The sequence below is a fragment of the Durio zibethinus genome, chromosome 25, assembly GCF_047325235.1.
Source record: "Durio zibethinus cultivar Kanyao isolate XHJ-2024 chromosome 25, ASM4732523v1, whole genome shotgun sequence".
Lineage (NCBI taxonomy): Eukaryota > Viridiplantae > Streptophyta > Magnoliopsida > Malvales > Malvaceae > Durio > Durio zibethinus.
Genome location: NC_143186.1, coordinates 16506671 through 16526293, shown reverse-complemented (window position 1 = coordinate 16526293; position 19623 = coordinate 16506671). Strand labels below are relative to the sequence as shown.

The window sequence follows — 19623 nt, the reverse complement described above, 5'->3', positions numbered from 1 at the left end:
CCTTTTACCTTTGGGTTTTTTTTTTTTCTATATTTTGTAAAGATAGACAATCGGAGGTTAAGTCTATGATATGTTAATACTAATTGATGAAGTTATGGGCCATATCACTCTAAGAATAAATACGAGTCCTATCTAACTGGATTTATCACCTAGCAGTAGAGCCCATAAGGCTATTTTGAAAAATATGCAAGAGTTTTTTATTATGAGCATGGGCAATCATTTTTCGATAGTATATACTAATGTGGGTCTTTGGACATTTTGTACCATCATTTTTTTTAAACTTTGGAACCTTGAACTTCAGAGGAATAATCATATTTGGGACTAAATAGAGCTCAACAACATCTACGAAATCATAAAAACCAATGTTTTCTACGACTCTCAACCTTTCCTTTAACATATTTATCTTTTGTTCAGCTTTTGAGGCTTCTAAAGTCTCCTTCTCCTTAAGCTTTAGTTTCTCTTTTCTTTTTTGGATAATCTAAGTAAGGGATTGGTATTGATTCTACTGCTTTCTTAGCAAAAACAGGATTTATATAACTCTGGTACTATCTTGGATTTGAAGTAGATGGCATTTCAGGGTATGTGTATCCTACAGGGTATGTAAACTACTAGGGTGGTACATCCTGAATGGATTAGGCTTGATGAGGCCTAAAACTAAGAGGATACAAATGATCAGTCACCTCTTGTGATGGATGATCACGCTAGCTAGTATTTTCTTCTAAATTTTTCCCCATGTTTAACTTACTCAAAGTCTCTAAAATCCTATTAATTTCTCTTCAAGCTTTTCTTGAGCTTTTTTTATCCTTTTGAGATGGTTGGAATTTTTTTATTCCATTTATCAAGCTTGAGCCTTTGTATTGTATTGGTGAGTGAGGTTTTTGCTTGGTGAAACTATTCTTGAATCTTGAGCACTATAATTATGTTATTAAAAATGCTATACTTTTATGCACGATGTGCTAAAGCATGAATGAAATATACATTTTCATGGATGAAATCTAATACGAAAATGATGCAGGTGCACAATGTTACACATGACAATGATGTATGATTTGAGAATGCAAATGTAAAAAGTCAAACAAACAAAATGGTTATATCACAAACTGTTTCTTCTTGTGTCTTAACTTTGGAATGCATTTATCAATAGGTAAAAAAGACTCTATCTTAAGGCTAGTCCTCTTAGGTGTTGATTATATGCAGGCTTAGGTGACTTTGACCACTAAAGGTTTTCAAATTGTTTCTTATATCATCATCTATCACAGACTAATAAGGTAGTCTAATCCTCACCCATCACAAATACCAACGAAAAAGATTCAATATGAGTGAGAATATTTCGCTAGCCATTACGAAGATTATCATCTCAAGATAGTGTAGGTACTTTACTCTCTCCTAAGAGGGATGGAGCCCGGGTATAGAACTCATGTATTGCAAATGCATGTGATAGTGTATGTGAAGGAACATATAATTATCAACCCCATAAATAAAATACAAGACAAAAAAGGAAAAATGTTAGTAAACAAATAATTATAATGTAAAACCATTAGATCAAAGAATAGGATAAATTCATAATTTATGGCCTAACTCTTTAGCAGTCTCCAGTGGAGTCGCCAAATTGTCATAATATATAGATCTGTAAATTTATAACTAGACTTAACAAATTGAGTCACCACCAATCTTTTTTACTAGGTGTGATTGGCTACTTAAAGAATCTACCCTTTTAAGGAGCCCTTAATCTTGACTAAGGGTCCATAAAAGAATAGGTTTGGGTCTACAAATCAGAACAGGATTTGAGAGTTTAGTTACATATAGAGAAGTTTATAGCACCCCTACATGCCCATCTAAAGGATGATACTATATAATTTTAAATTTATCATAATGTCTTGATTCTAATGGTTTCAAATATTTAAAATAATTTATAAGATTTTTCTATCAATCTGATAAAATTCTTAAAAATATTTATTCACCTCTAGAGTATTCAAGGATCCCATTTATTTCCTTGAAAAGCCTCTGTCATTGAAAAAAAAAGATTTAATTATTTTTTATTAAAAATACATCTAATTATTTTATCATTTGGGTTAAATTAAAAATATTTTTACTTTTGAAATTTCTAAAGTTTTTCACCATTTGGGCCTATTTAGAAATACTTTCTTTTTTTCGAAATTTCTAAAATTTTCGCCATTTGGACCTATTTAAAAATTTTTTTCTCCTTTTTCTTTTTTTTTTTTCAAAAAGAAAATAATATCACAATTATTTTTTATAAAAATTTCATTTAAATTCTTCTACCATTTGAGATAAATTTAAAGAAATTTCTTACTTAGAGATTTCTTAGGAACTTATCATTTGAAATTTTTAAGAATCTTATCTTTAGATAATTGTCAAATATTTTCAACCTAAATTTTTTATTTTTTATTTTTTTGTTTAAAAATAAATATTAATTATTGTTATTAAAATTTTATCTAAATTATTCCATCATTTGAAATAAACTTAGATAAAATTCTTCACCTAAGAATTTTATAAAAATTTATCATTTAAAATTTTTATAAATTTCATCATTAGATAATTAATATTTATTCTAAAAAAATATTTTATTTTATTTTATTTTTATTATTTTATTTAATATCAAATAATGAAAACCATAAAACAAAATGAATAAATAAACAATTATGCATAAAACAAAACAAATGAATAAACAATCAAATAAAGAATAAAAAAAATAAGAAAAAATACCAAATAATTAAAGAATTTATAAAAAAAATAAAATAAATAAAGGTTAGTAAGAGTATCAAAGTTGATGTAAACTCTATGATGAAATTCTACCAAACAAATGTGCTAGCCTATCAACTCATTTTTCTCTTTATTTTCTTCTCTACCCGACCCTCACAACTCTGATTCTTCTTATTCAAACAAAACCCAACTTGGACCACAAAAACTTAACATTGTGATTGTTTAGAATTGGTTTCTATTGCAAATAGTAATTCGTGTTTAATTGTTTAGGCATTCTGGTCTATAGTGACACTAGGCTGGCTGTTAATGGAAGTTGGTTGGCGATGGCCTGATGGTGCTGTTCATGGGCAAGGTAACAATGGAAGAATGCTTTCAATTGAGGCTGCGGGCTGAGGTGTTGGCGAACAATTGATTCTCAAAGAAGGATCTATCTCCGTTAATACTTGCCGTCGTCCTCCTTATTATGCTACACTTCTTTGTATTTTTTCTGTTGATTGTGTGTTTTTATGTGATTTGTACAAGCATGCATTTATAGAATTTTGATCTAAAAATTTTAAATCAGAAAGGATTTTAATCTCTTATGAATTTTAACTCTCAATTTTAATTCAACTTAAATTTTTCATATAATTTCACATAAACTTAACACTTATTTTTTCATTTTTTTTATTTTTTATTTATTTTTTATTTTTTATTAACAAAATCAAAGTCTAATAGACCCAGACATATTGGAGTATTTGCAATAATAATAAATAATTTTAATATACTTTAATTATAAATAATTTTTTTATATTTTAATAGGTATATTAATATTATTTGAAAAAAATAAATTTTTAAAAAAACTAAATAATAAAAAAAATTTTATTAATTCATCTAAATAATAAAAAACTTATAATTTTTTCAAAAAATATAAAAAATTTTTAAAAAATATTTTTGAAAAATTAATTTCAACGAAACAAACAAAGCCTAATATCAAATCTATTGCAACGAAACTCATGAAAAAAGCTTTAAAAACTAAAAAACCCAAATCCATACCCTTAACTGCTCCCGTGAAGGCTTTTTCAATCAAGCTACTTAACGAGTCCGAGCAAAAACCCAAGGCAGAGGAGCAAGAACCCAAGGAAGAGGAACGATCGCAGAAAAAATTTGAAAACTTCTAATTAGATTTCGAAAAGAATATATTTTGATTTGTAACAAATAAAAGTTGAATCTTTAATTAAAAATCAGTCCAAAAATTAAATTTTAAATTAAGCATATAATCGAATGAAAAAATTAAAAAAATTTAGAACCGAAAAAGAATAAATTTTTATAATATTATAATATGATTAACAAAGCAACTATTGGGCTATTTGAAGAGGTAGGTTAGCATAACGAAATCAGTCAGTCCATTGTGTCTGTTCATTCTTTACAAAATAGTTCTGATCCAAAGCTTCGGGTTTTATCGCAGATTCATTTCATTACCTGAAAAAGTAACAGAGGAAAAAAGATGTCTGACTATTTGCCACTAGAAGCCATCGTCGAAATCCTTAAAAGACTCCCTGTGAAGTCCCTGGTGAAATGCAGGTCAGTTTGCAAAACCTAGAACAGCCTCATCAGTAGCCCATGTTTCATTTCAACCCATTTACAAACAACGCTTTCCAAACAACTCTCACCTCCTCCTTTTCGGTTGTTTGTTAGCAAATGACAAAGACAACTACTTTTTACATTTTGACAACGATGACTTTGTTGAGTTCAAGCAGCACCACCTCCCTTTTAAGAGTAGTTTCCCAATTTTTGTAGTGGTTGGTTCTTGTAATGGCATTGTTTGTCTTCACAATACCTTTTATCGTTTGAGCTTAATTCTTTGGAATCCCTGCATTCAAAAGTACATTAAATTGTCCAAGCCCAACCTTAGTCCTAATGGCTATTCACCTTTGGGATTTGGGTTTGATTGAGGAAACAATGATTACAAGATACTTATAGTGGCGCGTGAAACTTGGAGTGAAGTTTATTTGTTTTCACTTAATGGAAATTCTTGGAAGACGGTTACGGCTATATCTCCCAGGTATGCTATTGATCCATCATTTTCATCCACCTTTGTTAATGGGGCTGTCCATTGGCTGGGATATCAGAGTGAAAAGGATGGTGGATTCAGGAATGCAATTTTGGGGTTTGATTTAAGTACCAAGGAATTTGATGTGATAAGGTTGCCAGAGAGTTTAATTGGTTTGTGTCCTCTGGATTTGTCAATTATCAAATATGAGGAATCTTCCATTGCAGTGCTTGAGAGATATGGGGAAGATGGTCAGCAGCTTGACATATGGGTCATGAAGGAGTATGGTGTAGTTGGATCATGGACGAAGGCGTTTCATTTGACTTACCAAATTGGAAGGTTACTAAGGGTATCGGGGTTTAGGAAGAATGGGGAAGTTTTATTGGAAATGGATGGTAGAGAGATGGCTTCACTGGATTTAAACTGCCAGCAAATGGAGTCTCTTGGAATTGAGGCAGAGGAACTGGCAGGGTCATATGTTTGTAGTTATGTGGAGAGCTTGGTATTATATGACAAGGGGGCAGATGCCAGCATTGCTAGTGATGCAAATCATGCTAAAGATCGATTCAAGTGACTCTGATGCATCATAGCGAGGGAGAAGGTGAAATGACATATAGGACTGGTAACCGCATTCACCTGTAATTTTTCCAGCTGTCTAATTTATAGTTTGTACTTTGTATGGACTTGATGTTTACTTAGGTTTGTCTCTCTAACAATGTCAAATTCAAGGTTGCATATGAAAATTTGTTCATAACTCCCCTTATGTTAGCTTAATTGACTAATCCTTGATATAAGTGATTTCCGTTACTTGCTAATGATATTGGGCTTGGATCAAGAATGAGTAAAAAGCTCTAGAAACAAGGAAAACTCTTAGCCATTGGAAGTGCTTGTTCTAACTTCTTATTCCTAGGTTATAGGGAGAACTTTTTGTTATTTTCATGCTAATCATTTTGAGCTGGTGAGACATTTTAAGGTTCCTTGTAGCATCTCTGCTTGATGTATACCTTGTATATATTAAAGTGTGTCAAATCTATTTGATGCTGCATTTTTTACTTTCTTGTCATCATTAGTTTTCTAAAGAATGGTGAACTGTATTCTCAAATAAATTTTCTTTCCAGTTGTGTTAAATAACTGAGGTTGAATATGGATTAATAGAGTAGTTTGTCTGATATTAGAACATCCATTACAAAGTAGGGTCTCTTCAGGCCTTAGAGGTAAAAGAAAACAATTAATAAAAAAAAAAAATCTATAGATCAGGAAAAGCTGCCCCAAAATTTAATATAGTTATAATTTATAGTGTACTCTTAGAGTTCAAAACTACATTTTGATCAGTTAGCCGTTGTCAGCAAAAGTTGTGATTCTTCTTTCTGACACATATGCACATGCGCGCATATGTAAGAATGCTTATATCTACAGATTCAGACATTTCTATTCTTCGAATATCAAAATTTGAATCCTCATGTTTGTTTCATGTAGTAGGGGGCTGTTGCACTTATTTTTTCATGTTAGTAGTAAACCAAGAAACTAAGTTTGTTTTTGAATCCCAATTCCTGCATTGCTATTTTCTCTTCGTTATTTCAATGACTTTTTCTGAATTCTTGCAGGGCCTCAAGGAACCATGTCGATATGTGGACCAGTGAAGCATAAACTAGTCTTTCTTTTGCTGGTGCAGACCTTCTACTGCATATTTTTGTTTAGTTAGAATGGACTCTTAGTTGTACTGAATCGGCCGTCGGCTCATTTTATACTGAATCTGACTTTCATACACCTTTGGTATTGTTTGAAGGTATGTTTAGAACTTTCATAATTTTGGATATTCACAATTAATGTTGTTGTTCAAATGTTTTTGAAAGCCAAGAACTCCTACAATGTTGAATAAAATTCTGCATAATCTGTCTCCCAAACTGCTCTCATATTGAGCTAGGCTATACAATTAAAAACTACAGTGATTATAATACCCTTCATTAACAATCAAGCAGTATAATACTTCCGATATGACATCAATTTTTTGACCGTCCGTCTTCGAAACAAAACAGTTGGGTTCTTTTTCTGTTGTTTTCGGTTTTGTTCTATTGACTTTGTTTGCATATTCAATATATTCATTCTTTAAGTAGCTGGCCGCAGCCTTCGTATGGATGGCTTGTAAAATTGTGTCCCATATTTTTTATTATCGTTTGCAATCTGAAAGTCCTAGATTAGGTAGTTTGTGTTGATTTTATTAACGTTTAGTCTACAAAATTCTTTGAATGAATCAACAAAAATTGGCCTGAACCAATTTGAAGTGTTATTAGCTGTACATATATGGATAACCCTTGGTTCGTAGTCAAGGATGAATTCTCAATGAACAACGTCACGATGGAATTTTATTTGCTTGACCATTCTTTAAGAAAACAGATTAAGACAGGCTTTCAATTTCATCTAGAGAACGACGTCACGTTCAATTTTGATTTGTTTGATCAATTTCTTAAGGGACACAAATTAAGAAAAGTCTTCAATTTCATGTAGAGGTTTCACATGTTTTTGAGGAATATGAAAGCGTTGGAAAGATCTGCAAACGACACTATAAATATGGGTTCTTTCAATATACTTCAAAAGCAAAAAATCAGCTTAAAAATGGAGTCTCCTCATCACTTTTCATTGTTGCTGCTTCTTTTTGCTGCTTTCTTCTCATTGTCATGCGCAAATACGGGTCATGAGGATTTTCTTCATTGCCTTTCCCTTCGTTCAAATGACTCTTCTTCCATTTCTAAAGTAATCTACACACCAAATAATTCTTCATATTCATCTGTTTTGGATTCTACTATCCGAAATCTCAGGTTCTCCACACCAGATACCCCCAAACCTTTGGTCATTGTAACACCATCGAATACATCCCATATTCAAGCAACAATTTATTGTTCAAGAAAACATGGGCTCGAAATTAGAACTAGAAGTGGCGGGCATGATTATGAAGGTCTTTCTTATGTTGCTGAAGTTCCATTTGTTATGATTGACTTGGTTAATTTTCGATCAGTTGATATTGATGTGGAAAATAAAGTTGCATGGGTTCAATCTGGTGCAATTCTTGGTGAACTTTATTACAGGATTGGTGAAAAAAGTAGAAGTCTTGGCTTTCCAGGGGGTGTTTTCCACACTATAGGTACTGGTGGACACTTTTCCGGTGGAGGTTTTGGTTTATTGTTTCGAAAATACGGTCTTGCTACTGATAACATAGTTGATGCTCAAGTCATTGATGTAAATGGAAGAATGCTTGATAGAAAATCCATGGGGGAAGATTTGTTTTGGGCAATTCGAGGAGGTGGCGGTGGTAGCTTTGTAATTGTAATCGCATGGAAACTAAATTTGGTTCCTGTACCAACAACTGTGACTGCATTTACCTTAACCAAGACCCTTGAACAAAATGCAATCAAGCTTATCCATCGTTGGCAATATATTGCACATGAGCTTCCTGGTGAAATCTACTTCGATGTTACTCTAAGTAAGGTGATCAACTCTAGTCAGGATGGGAATATAACAGTTCTGGCTTTCTTTAGTTCATTGTTTCTTGGTGGCGTTGATGACCTTGTTCTGTTAATGCAAGAGAGATTTCCCGAGCTCGGATTAGTAAAGGAAGATTGCACTGAAATGAGTTGGATTGAATCTATTCTTTACTTTGGCCAAATTCAGAATCAATCCTTGGAGATTTTGCTGGACAGGGAGTTCAGGAGTCCTATTACAAGCCCATACTACAAAGCCAAATCTGACTATGTGAAGGAACCTATGCCCGAATTTGCATTGCAGGGTTTATGGTCAAGACTTTCTGAGGAAGGAGCAGAAGCTGTAGATGTTGTTTTCTTTGCTTATGGGGGGATAATGGATGAGATTCCAGAGGATGCAACTCCATTTCCACATAGAGCTGGAAATTTGTTCAAAATTTTATACAATGTGGGCTGGCAACAAGAAGACAACATAAACTCCGAAAGGTACATAAGTTATACCAGAAGACTTTACAGTTACATGAGCTCTTTTGTTTCCAAATCTCCACGAGAGGCGTATGTGAACTATAGAGATCTTGACATTGGAACCAACAATGAAGGTAATACAAGCTATGAACAAGCAAGTATTTGGGGTCGCAAATATTTCAAGAATAACTTTGATAGATTGGTGCATGTGAAAACGATGGTTGATCCGGAGAATTTTTTCAGGCATGAACAAAGCATCCCTCCTCTTGTATAGGAAGAAAAATATTTCAATACAATGATTATAATGCAAAATAAAGAGTTTGAGTTTTTTTTCTTAGCATTTCTGGCATGATTGTTCAAGGATTCTGACGCTCAACAAGGATTCTTTTCCTCTGTTTCTAGCCCCATTGATCCAAGAAAGAAACCAAGATGCTTTGCTGTATTTAATTGTTGTAATAAGAGAATCAAACCAGACAGACCAACTCATTATACATTAGACACATAGCATCTTAAAGGCATCTCCCATCAGAAGGTTAGAAAACTGAAAATTGCATTTGACTTTCGAACCAAGAGCTGAGTTTTTGCAGTGTCTGATTTTTCAATTTGATTAAATGTATTATAGTTTCAATGATATCGCTCATATGCTCGTTTTCAGCTGTTGCTTCTGGATGGTTTGCAATTCAGATTTCGCAAAATATTTTGGTTTAGCAGCCATTAACAGGTTTGAAAATCCTACTGGGAATCAAAACAGTGCTTTGTATTTGAAAATTCGTTGATTTTCCTTCCAATCAAAATTATAACTTCTATGTTACAATCAGTCCAAAAGGTTCAGATGCAATTGAAAGGAATTAAGGTAGAAAAAGAGAACTATCTTACTTTATAGCAAGAAACAAGCTGCTGGATTTACAAGAGGCATATGAGCATAGCAGATTTAGACATGGCAATGGATTTAGGGATTTTATTTTATATGCAGATTTTATAGTTTCAGATAGCTAAATCAATTTATGAACATGTAACCATCCAAAATACCAACAAAAATGCTGAAAATTCCATTCTAAAATATACAAAATCAATCAGAGTTTTAACCACCAAATCAAATCATTTACATATATACACTCTATATTCTTCAATTGATCAGAAATGTCTGATTTCAAAAACTAGAAAAATTTTAAGGAAAAAAAAAAAAAGCTGAACCTTAAGCCATAGACATGTTAGAAAGCCTGCTTGGTGTTGGCCTGAAGTTCCACCACCTAAGTGTCATCTTCCTATTTGGTGGTGTTAATGCCCTCCTCAATATCTCTTTATTTGCACTATATCTCCTCATGTTCTGCCTAGGCACCATGTAACCATGCCTGCTACATGGTGCTGAACCTGGATGGTTTAAACAAGTACACCTTGGACGTGGTCTAGAAGAAGAAGAAGAAGAAGATGATGATGATGATGCCATGTAACTTTTTCTACGACTCTGATTCTCCTCCGCCGCATCACCCGCCATAGACGCCGCTGCCGGAATTTCTAAACCTTCTGTAGTTTGTTTCTCAAGGATGGTCAATTGCATATTTTGGAGTAAGTGATTTGAGTATATAATTGGTAAGATGAATTGGTCATACCTAGCTCATTTTGATTTGCTAAGCTTATATAGATGCCATCTTTTTTCTTTTTTGACTTGGTATTTCTTGGAAGGCTGTTTCTTTGATTCTCAGAAATGGGATTTGGAGACTTTGACCAAATTTTGAGACTTAGTGGCCATGGCTGTAATGTTTTGACCACTAATCTTTAATTTTTACCATAGCTTTTCTTTCATGGATACTCGGTTTGATGATATGCTTGAAAGATTTTTTTTTTTTTTTTAACAATGTGATTTTTGAGCCACAAATGCATATTTGGTTGGAAACTATCAAATTCACCAATAAAATCGACGTGTATTTGATTAGATTTCAGAATTCCTCAAGGAAAAAGTTGATACACCCTTAGCTTTTTCCCTTTCAGTGAGGTGGACCACTAATCCAAATCCAACCCCACTGTTGAATTTTGACTTCCACAGCATGGTATATTTGTAGTCTTGTAAAGATTTTATTTTCGAGAGTTTTTTTTTTATTGGTTAAAATTTTATCTAATGAAAGTGTTTTTTTTTTTTTTTTTTTGTTTTCAAGTTGATAAATATTGAATTGTGAATTTTAAAATTCAAATTAAATCTAATAATTTAAAATATGATATAATAAAATGATATAAATATTATAAGAATATAAAATGTGAAAGTAACATGATTTAAAATATTAATTATAATTATATCTAAATTTAATAAAATTAAAAAATATATTTTATATTTTTATGTCGATATAAATTATAATATATAATTTTAATATAAAATAAAATAAAAATATATAAATTTTAATATTTTATAAAATATAAATACGTAAATCATCCAATCTAATTTAAATTGAATTATCTTATTAAAAAAATAATTTTTTTTTCATAAAATCTTACATAATGATAAATTTATTCTAGCATCTTCTTCAAAGGGTCAAAATTTTTATCTTCAATTTTTTTAGTGCTTTTTCTTTGTAATGGCTAAAAGCATCTAATCATCAAGCATTGAAACTAAGCCAACTCATTTCTCAAGGAAAATAACATATTAAATGTTGATAAGCTCTCTTTAGGAAAATAAATCTATTATATTCTATGGATTTAATGGGTATTACTTTTGAGTTGTCTCATTTTTCATCAACGAAAGGCAAAAAAGATCCATCCCACATCTTAACCTGTCTACCCTGTTTTAATATTTTTAGAAAAAAAATTTTTGGAATTGTTTTAATCTTTAATTTTGATTATTTTCATCAATGAGCTGGGTCTTTGTGGACATGGCCACAAGTCTATCCCAACCACATAAACCAAAACCCATCGCCAGCTTGTTGCAGCTGTCATGCAAATCCTAACTTTTTTTTTTTTTTGTTCTCTTTAATTTCCAATTCCAACTGTTGATTCTACCATTGTTTTCTTTTTAGTATTTGATATTCCAAATCCTGAAATTCTTTGGACCCAAGAAAATTACCTTTCATTATGATTTTTCAAGTATTTTAACATTTTATTTTATGTACAAATTAATGTACACGTCAATAATATTTGACACGATGGAAGATGATATAGACATGGCACATCATAAATTTAATATTTTCTAATCCATATTTGCCACGTGGCACTTCAAGTGTTTTTGAGATGTACATTTTTTTTAATTTTTTTAATATTTAGGGGATGGATAAATGGTATTCAGGGGTAAAATTTTTATGGTTTTGAAAAGTCATGATAAAAATTAAAAGAACAATTATACAGCATTGACTTATGAATTTTACCTTCAAAATGCAAACACCATAGAAAAAAATATAGGGTAGGGAAGCCGTAAAAGCTCCTGTTTTGAATTTTAAAGGATTTAAAGAAAATTTAATATTCATTTTTTTCTGAAAAGTACGGAATATTCATTGAATGATTAAATTTGCTTTGCATTTGCATATTGTACAGCTAGATCCTGCTTGTGACAAGTGATTAATTATTTTGCTTAATCTGCAATAATTGGCTTGCTAATTGGCACTGATCCTAGAGCAATCATGGGCCATAAACAGCCTGGGCTTTGAATTATTATTCAGATTCTCCATGGTCCATGGGTGCCTTTTGTGCTTGGAACAGCTCAGAAATCTAGCGTCAATTTGTCGACCAGTGAATGATTATGGTGTTAATGCTGCTTGACTGCTTTTCCAGTTCAATAATGAATTATGGGCTTAAGACTTGTAAAGAATTTAAGTTGGTTAGTGTGATACTGCCTCATCAATGAAAACCCTACTCTTTTTGGTAGGTTCATTAATGAAAGAAAATGAAAACCTCCCCATTTCAAAACCCCTTTTTGTTAAAAGATTTATCTTTTCTCTAGATAGAGATCATGGGTAATGTTTCTTCGTAAAAAGTGTCTTACATTATTAACATTCATGATTCAACAACCATCCATATCTTTTGCAATGACAAAACCTTATGGGTAAATCTCAGTTAAGCCAACAAGTTTGCAGTAGAAAATCTAACCTAATATTATAGGTTCACACACATTTTGCTAAGTTAATCTCTTATTAAATTTCAAGTCAAATTCTGATGAATTCATTTTTTTTTTTTTTTACCTACGTGTATGTAAACAAGAGCGTATATCACAAGTATTCATCTATTCATTGTATTTTTATGTATGTATATACGTATGTATTGACATATGTGGACAAGAACCAACTAACAAGTTTCTTTAAGCATGCGAAAAGAAATGATTATGGTAGAATAATCTCATATTTGTAGAGATTGGTAGGCATTAATTGTGTGATAGCATCATCCACAAATTAAGATGATAAAGCATTTCATCAGTTTTCAATATCTATTCCAAAATTAATCACTAATTGATACGAAATTTTATAAAGAGTTTTTGTATGTTTTCCTTGAAAAGTAATGTAATTAAAGGGCATTTAATTTGTGTGGTTTTAAGATAATGATTCCTTCTGATGATAGTGAAATGGTCCCATAGTCTCAAAGAGAAAACCCATTTATTTTGTGAGGTAGCCTCTTGTTGTCAATTTGTGTAACCTCTAGGTCATGGAATATACTTCTCTATGTCTTATCAAACCAATGAAAAAGAAAATGACATCCACACTCAAATATCTTAGACACAGTTTTTTTTTTTAGATATTAAATCAAGAAAAGAAAAAGTCAAGGGAGAGATGTATCTCTTATCAATTGGTTAATGCTTTGAAGCTTTTATTTTCAAGTTACTCTCAAGCTCTCAAAACTTAGGGGCTAAGTTATTATCTCTTGGTCCTTTTTTTTTTTTCTTAAAGCGGTCAAGATTTAAATTTTATTTATTAAAATTAAAATTTTAAATTTTATTAATAAATTATATAATTGTTAGTCAATCTAATTTTTACTTTGTTTGAAAAAGAAAAGAAAAACAAAATAAAGAATCATTTATTTCTTTATTCAAATATTTTAAAATTGTTTACTTTCATTATCAAGGAGATCAACCATCTTTGTCAAGTGAAAAAAAGAAAAAGAAGAAAAGGAACCAAAGCTTGAAAACTGAAAAATATAATATTTTATACAAAAAAAAAAAATTTGTACAAAATTATATTAATATGTTGTGTACAAATATCCTTTTTATTGCATTGCAGACAAAACTTATAAAACTGTGGCTGATTTATTGTAGCAATTTTTTTTAATATACAACAATTAATTAATATATGTAAATTCATAAAATAATACAATAAATAAAAAAATTATAAATAGTAATATGGCCCCATATACTTCAGCTCTTATCAACCAATTATTGGGTTTTCATAGCTATTAATGTTAATGATGATTGTTCTGTTATGTTATTAGTCAATAATATTATTTTTTATTGAGATTCATCAAAGAAATTGAATGAGAAAACACATAAACTTATAAAATTTAATAAGATATTTTTTCTAAACTATATATTTTCACCTAAATCACATTGCATGATCCTGATTGGATACAAAGCTTGATTCTTCAAAAATCTAGCTGGAAAGAAAAAAAATGACTGAAAAAAAAAAAGAATTTAAAAATTTTTACCCTCTAGAGTTATAGAGAGGAACCATAAAAAGGAATTATGCCTTTAAACGCAAAGCATGATTGAGTGATGAAAAAAGAAATTCCATACTGGCAAAATATATCTGAGTAGATGATCAAAGATGAAACAGATGCTTTGATGTAAACAAAACCAACCAATATATATTCTTAAAATGTGCATCATCATCAACATTACTAAAGTTCTACAACAAGGATTTCTATACAAGGTTTCAATGTTGTATTTCTAAAGCAAAATATTTTATCATCAGCCCATCAGTTTTATTTTTTTCCTACATTAAGTTTCCACCTCTCTCTCATTTCCCCCTTTTCTTTTTTCTTTGCATCTCTACATAATAAACAGCAAACTATATGTATACAATATATATATATATATAGTACTATATATTATAAAATTTTACCTATATGATCTATGGCCTCAAGAGATGAAATTTTGGCAGCTATTTATTACACTCAGAGAAATATTTGAGGCCTGGTTCATCTAAAGAAGTCTTTTCTAATTATCTCTTCCCTAACAACCAAAATCTCAATATTTATCCCAATCCAAATGCGTCATCACTCTTGGCGACTGTATCAACAAGTATATGTAACATGACACTGACAGCTTCCAAGCTACTTGAAAATTTTGATTTTTAACTTTTTTTTCAAGGCATAGATGGTTTATCTATGGAATACCCACTACCTGGAATTGAATTAAGAGTACCAGTTCAGTCCTGGAAGTTGATATGGAGGCCGAAAAATCCCATCTCCCATTGACCCCAGAACTGTTTGTTGTTGCAATGGAGTTTGTGGAAGCTGGCTAAATAGAGTGGCAATTGAACCATTCCCATCTGTTTTTTCCATGCTTCCATTATTGCTATCCCCTTGAAATCTCTTGCTTGTTGAAGGACTGGCTGTGTCCTCATCGGTCCAGTAAAGCGATGGTAGAGTCCTTTTGAGAGGATTAACCATAGAAAGGTCTGGCTTTGAGTTTGAACATCCTAACTGAGACATAGATCCATTGTTAATCCCATCATTCCCCATCATTCCTTCGAACAGGCTATGCTCTTGACTTTCAAGCAATGTGCCAAAACTTGTGCCCTTCGTTGGGAATTGAAATTTTGCATTATGTTGGCTACCAATTGATATGGACGGTGGTACTGGACCAATCATGTCATCCATGGAGTCATCTTTATCATGATCCATAGGTCTATGCGTGTTGTTTTTCTTGTAGATTCGACATAGCACCCAATCATCAAGCTATAAACCAAAAGCAACAAACAAGAAAGAACTCATTAGTAAAAAAAGGAAATCAGTTTTCAAACAATCAATTCCCGATATATAACCATAAACTGAATAAACCTGACAAAAATGGATACCCTTAGTGAGTTTTTCTTGTGGCCCAAGTCACATCCAAGGGGTTTGTTGTTAGTCTTATTATCAGCAAGCCTATATTCATGCATGATCCAATTGGTTTTGATCCCTTTGGGGGGCTTCCCTCCATAGAAAACCAGTGCCTTCTTCACTCCAACCTTTTGAGTCCCTCCTGAGGTCAAGACCGGCTTATCAGTTCCGGTAGCCTTCCAGTAACCTGAAGTAGCCGCCCTGTTAGGCCTCGCACCATTCGGATACTTCCTGTCTCTCGGACTAAAAAAGTACCATTCTTGCTCACCAAACGTGGCCTTAGCTGAAATCCCCAAACCAATTCAAAGATTATTTATCATAGTCATATACACATATGTGACACTTAAATTTACTTGCACTTTTCACTTTCTTTTTCTCTTTTCCTGTATACCCTTTTTGAATAAATTTTGCAGACAAAAGATATATGCGGTATAAACCTTTTACCTGGTAATTCCCATGGATCAAACTTATACAAATCAACATCTGCAATTATCGCAACCGGCAAAGGAGCTGAGCTTGCCTTTTTCTTGAGATAGTGCACTACTAGTTCTTCATCCGTGGGGTGGAACCTGAATCCTGGTGGGAGGTTGGGCTGCTGTGAGCCAGTCGATGAGTCGGTGCTTTCCATTGCTGCTCCTTTTAAATATTAATTCAGTGATGAAATTGAGAGTTTTTTACTTTGAATTTCTGAAAGTTTATCAGAGAAGAAGAACATCATAGAAATTTGCTTTTGAGAGTCTGCTCAAAAAATGTTGCATAGAGTTGGCATGAACATTGTTTTAAATGGGCATAGAACAAGACCATGAATGGTGGGCATGATTTAATACAACAAAGTTGGCATCTGTTACTATTTAATCCACCCAATCTCGACATGCCACGTGACGGTTTCAAGGGCAGTTTAGTCATTTCACATATTGCTAAACCTACTTAATTAGCTGAATCCATGCACAGGCAGGTTGACAAAAGACATGCAGTGGTTAGCAAGTAGATATATGTGAGAGGGAGAGCCCGGAGAGGGTGATGATGATGACGTGAACTGAGGGCCTCGATCCGTTGATCGTTTGACACGTGTAATACCTAAATATGTAAGGGATTGACACGTGGGGGAGGAGTGGCAGTGGGGACCACAACCCACACAAGGCAACAAAAAGATAATATGGACGGATAAGTGTGGGGTGGGAACAAGCTTTACGCCTCAGATGTCATGCTTTTGTTATGCAAAATCCCACCACCAAAAAGCCATTTTGGTGACCATAGGCCATCGCTTCCACACCACTAAAACAAAACAGAAGGTCATGGCTTGCCTCGTAATTGGCTGTCCTCTTTGAGGTACTTGTTATTCTTCAATTTTTGATCAATTTTTTGTGGCAAAGTTCGACCTTCTTTTTTTTTACTTAAAAAAATTTACGTGTGAGGCTTATATTAAATTTAAAAATTATCTATCAAAAAAATATTATTGATAGCATAAAATGGAATTTATATCTTACTAAATTCTTTTTTAATTTTTATCAACTCAATTAATTTCGATATAATGAAATATTTAATTATTTTTACATCTACATGATTGAGATTCAAGAACTAGATTCATTATATTTTTCACATTACTAGCTCCTCGTATGTTTATCTATCTAATAGAATTGGATAGATAAAACTCATCTCTCTAATTATATTTATCTATCTAATTGATTATATTTATGTATCTAATTGAATTGGATGTGTACGATGTCAATTAAATGAATAAATAATGATAAAACTCATCTAATGACTCATCTCATTGTATGCTTACGAAATACCAGATCACATAAGTTCATTGTATTACATCAATTTAAATGTTGTATAACTTTTGATAATAAGTAATTTTTAACTAGTAATTCATTTGATGTAGTAAATGAGCGAAGCTTTTGAATATAAGGGATGTTTGTAAGTAATTGGCTTTTTCTTAGTTTTGGATTCAAAATTTTAAATAATCTCATATGTAATTTAAAGCCCTAATTTTTCCCAAGACATGGTTCCATGGCCATAATATTCAAGGAACAAAATCCCTTATTACTTCTTTCCTCTAGAAGAAAAATGGAGGGGAGCTAATCAAACATGGGTGAGGCTCCATTTCTGATACACTGGAGGTGAAATCATGGGAGAGGCTCAAGTCTCTTTGACCACTAATAAAAATCTTTTCTGATTATAAATCTTGTGATTTGTCGATAAAATATTAAATTTTTAGTTTAGGAATCAAAATTTAATTTGTACTCATTAGTGAAAGCTAGTAGAGAATCAAAGGTTTATTTCACTATTTTTTTCAATGGCCAAAAGCTAGATTTTTTCTCTCCAAAACCGTTGGGCACGGCCAAAATCTTAAAGAAGGGGTTAGGAACTATGGCTAGGTGGGGTCGAAATGCTGGTTTCATGATAGACCAAAGGGCCCCCATCAAGTGTCAGTTCGTGTAGTCCATTTCTTATCATCGGGAGAAAAAACCCCACATTAATCACCACAATCACAATCTCAACATCTCATACCTCATCTTCACATTAAGGGCTATTTAGAAACTATGGGGAGAGAGAAAGGGGAAAATCATTCCAATGGCATCTATGGCTCACCTAACGTCTTTGATTTTCTACCTCATCTTTAATTAATTCACAACAACAAGATTAGACATTGATGTGGAATAAGTGAATAAAAATGGGTCCCCTCCTTTGGTTTTTTTTTTTTTTTTTATGTTTCTTTTTGAGAAAAAGAGGAAAAGGGAATTAAAAAAGAGAGGATATATAGTACTAAAAATTGTTTTAAATGATTAATGTTGATTATAAAAGCTTTTTTAATATTTTATATTTCCCATACCATGTTTAAGCATTTTCTTCAAAAGTTGAAGGAGATGTGTGTGTCAAATTAATATCAAATTATTTTTTATTGATATAAAATACACTTACCAACTTTACAAGCTAATTTTAATGATTAGTCAATAATTATGTGATCTGTTGATAAAATATAAAAATTTTAATTTTAATTTCAATTATTAAAGTTTAATTTTTAATAATTTTAAATATATAAAAGAAACTCATTTGATAAATTTCACTTATTTCTCTAATCTCAAAATTGAATTCTTAATGTTTTGGTAATTTTTCATTATTTAAACTAATTTTTAACCCTGTTATTATCATACATTTAGGTTGATTTTATTGCGGGAGAGTGAACACCAATGCTTAAACCTATGATTTATATGTACTCATATATCCTTATCTCACCATATATATTACTTATTTATTATGAGCAAGTACTCTAGAGATGGATCCAAATTTTATTTTAATCTTTTTAAAGAAAGTTAACAATGGATTGAGAGTGCAACCACTCAACTAAGTAAGGGAAATTTTTGCACCACGAAAAAAAAAAAAATATATATATATATATATATATATATATTATCCCCAGCTGGTTTTTGAAAAGGAATATGATGCAGTAAATGGTCCAAAAATTGCCTTATGCAAAAGTATGGGTTGCCATATTTGGAATTTATTTCTTTGTAGCAGCCACATTTTCCTCTCCAAAATTTCCCAACATCACAAACGAAAATTCAAAAAAAGCATGTAAGGGAACGAAACCATGATCCCTAAAAATTCATAGAAGTGACATATAAGATCTTAATGCACCACCAAATAATTTTATTTTCTAATATTTTGTGTGATTTTGTGGATCCCACTTTCACTCAATATTTTGAATGATTTTACATCACAATTGCACCCTGGAGTGTGTTTGAAAATTGAAATCCTAATCGAATCACCACAAATTGATTTTTACCACTATGTCTTGAGGTCCATAATGGGAGCTAAATTTGTAGGTTTACTTGGGTACCTATGATTTCTAGTTAGACATTTAAATTTGCACGAGGAAATCCAAACGAAGAATGGGATTCGACTTTTGAATCTTAATTT

General features: G+C 31.8%; 2 protein-coding genes and 2 pseudogenes across 4 annotated transcripts; 2 read left to right on the top strand and 2 right to left on the bottom strand.

Moving 5' to 3' along the window:
* Positions 1-4028: 4028 nt before the first annotated feature.
* LOC111276176 (F-box protein CPR1-like) lies at positions 4029-6517 on the top strand (annotated as a pseudogene). The gene is made up of 2 exons (XR_016333597.1): positions 4029-5372; positions 6355-6517. The product of XR_016333597.1 is annotated as an F-box protein CPR1-like (transcript).
* Positions 6518-7329: 812 nt separating this feature from the next.
* Positions 7330-9028, top strand: LOC111275799 (berberine bridge enzyme-like 18 pseudogene; annotated as a pseudogene). The gene has a single exon (XR_016333596.1). The product of XR_016333596.1 is annotated as a berberine bridge enzyme-like 18 pseudogene (transcript).
* A 689-nt stretch (positions 9029-9717) lies between these two features.
* Positions 9718-10460, bottom strand: LOC149511695 (uncharacterized). The gene has a single exon (XM_089754335.1). It carries the CDS (start codon positions 10247-10249, stop codon positions 9887-9889), a length of 363 nt encoding a protein of 120 aa, XP_089610461.1. The 5' UTR covers positions 10250-10460; the 3' UTR covers positions 9718-9886.
* Positions 10461-14792: 4332 nt separating this feature from the next.
* LOC111275800 (NAC transcription factor 56-like) lies at positions 14793-16490 on the bottom strand. Its single transcript, XM_022861309.2, has 3 exons — positions 16144-16490; positions 15675-15982; positions 14793-15555 (listed from the first exon to the last, which is right to left on the bottom strand). Exons 1-3 carry the CDS (start codon positions 16325-16327, stop codon positions 15010-15012), a joined length of 1038 nt encoding a protein of 345 aa, XP_022717044.2. The 5' UTR covers positions 16328-16490; the 3' UTR covers positions 14793-15009.
* Between the last annotated feature and the right edge of the window lie 3133 nt (positions 16491-19623).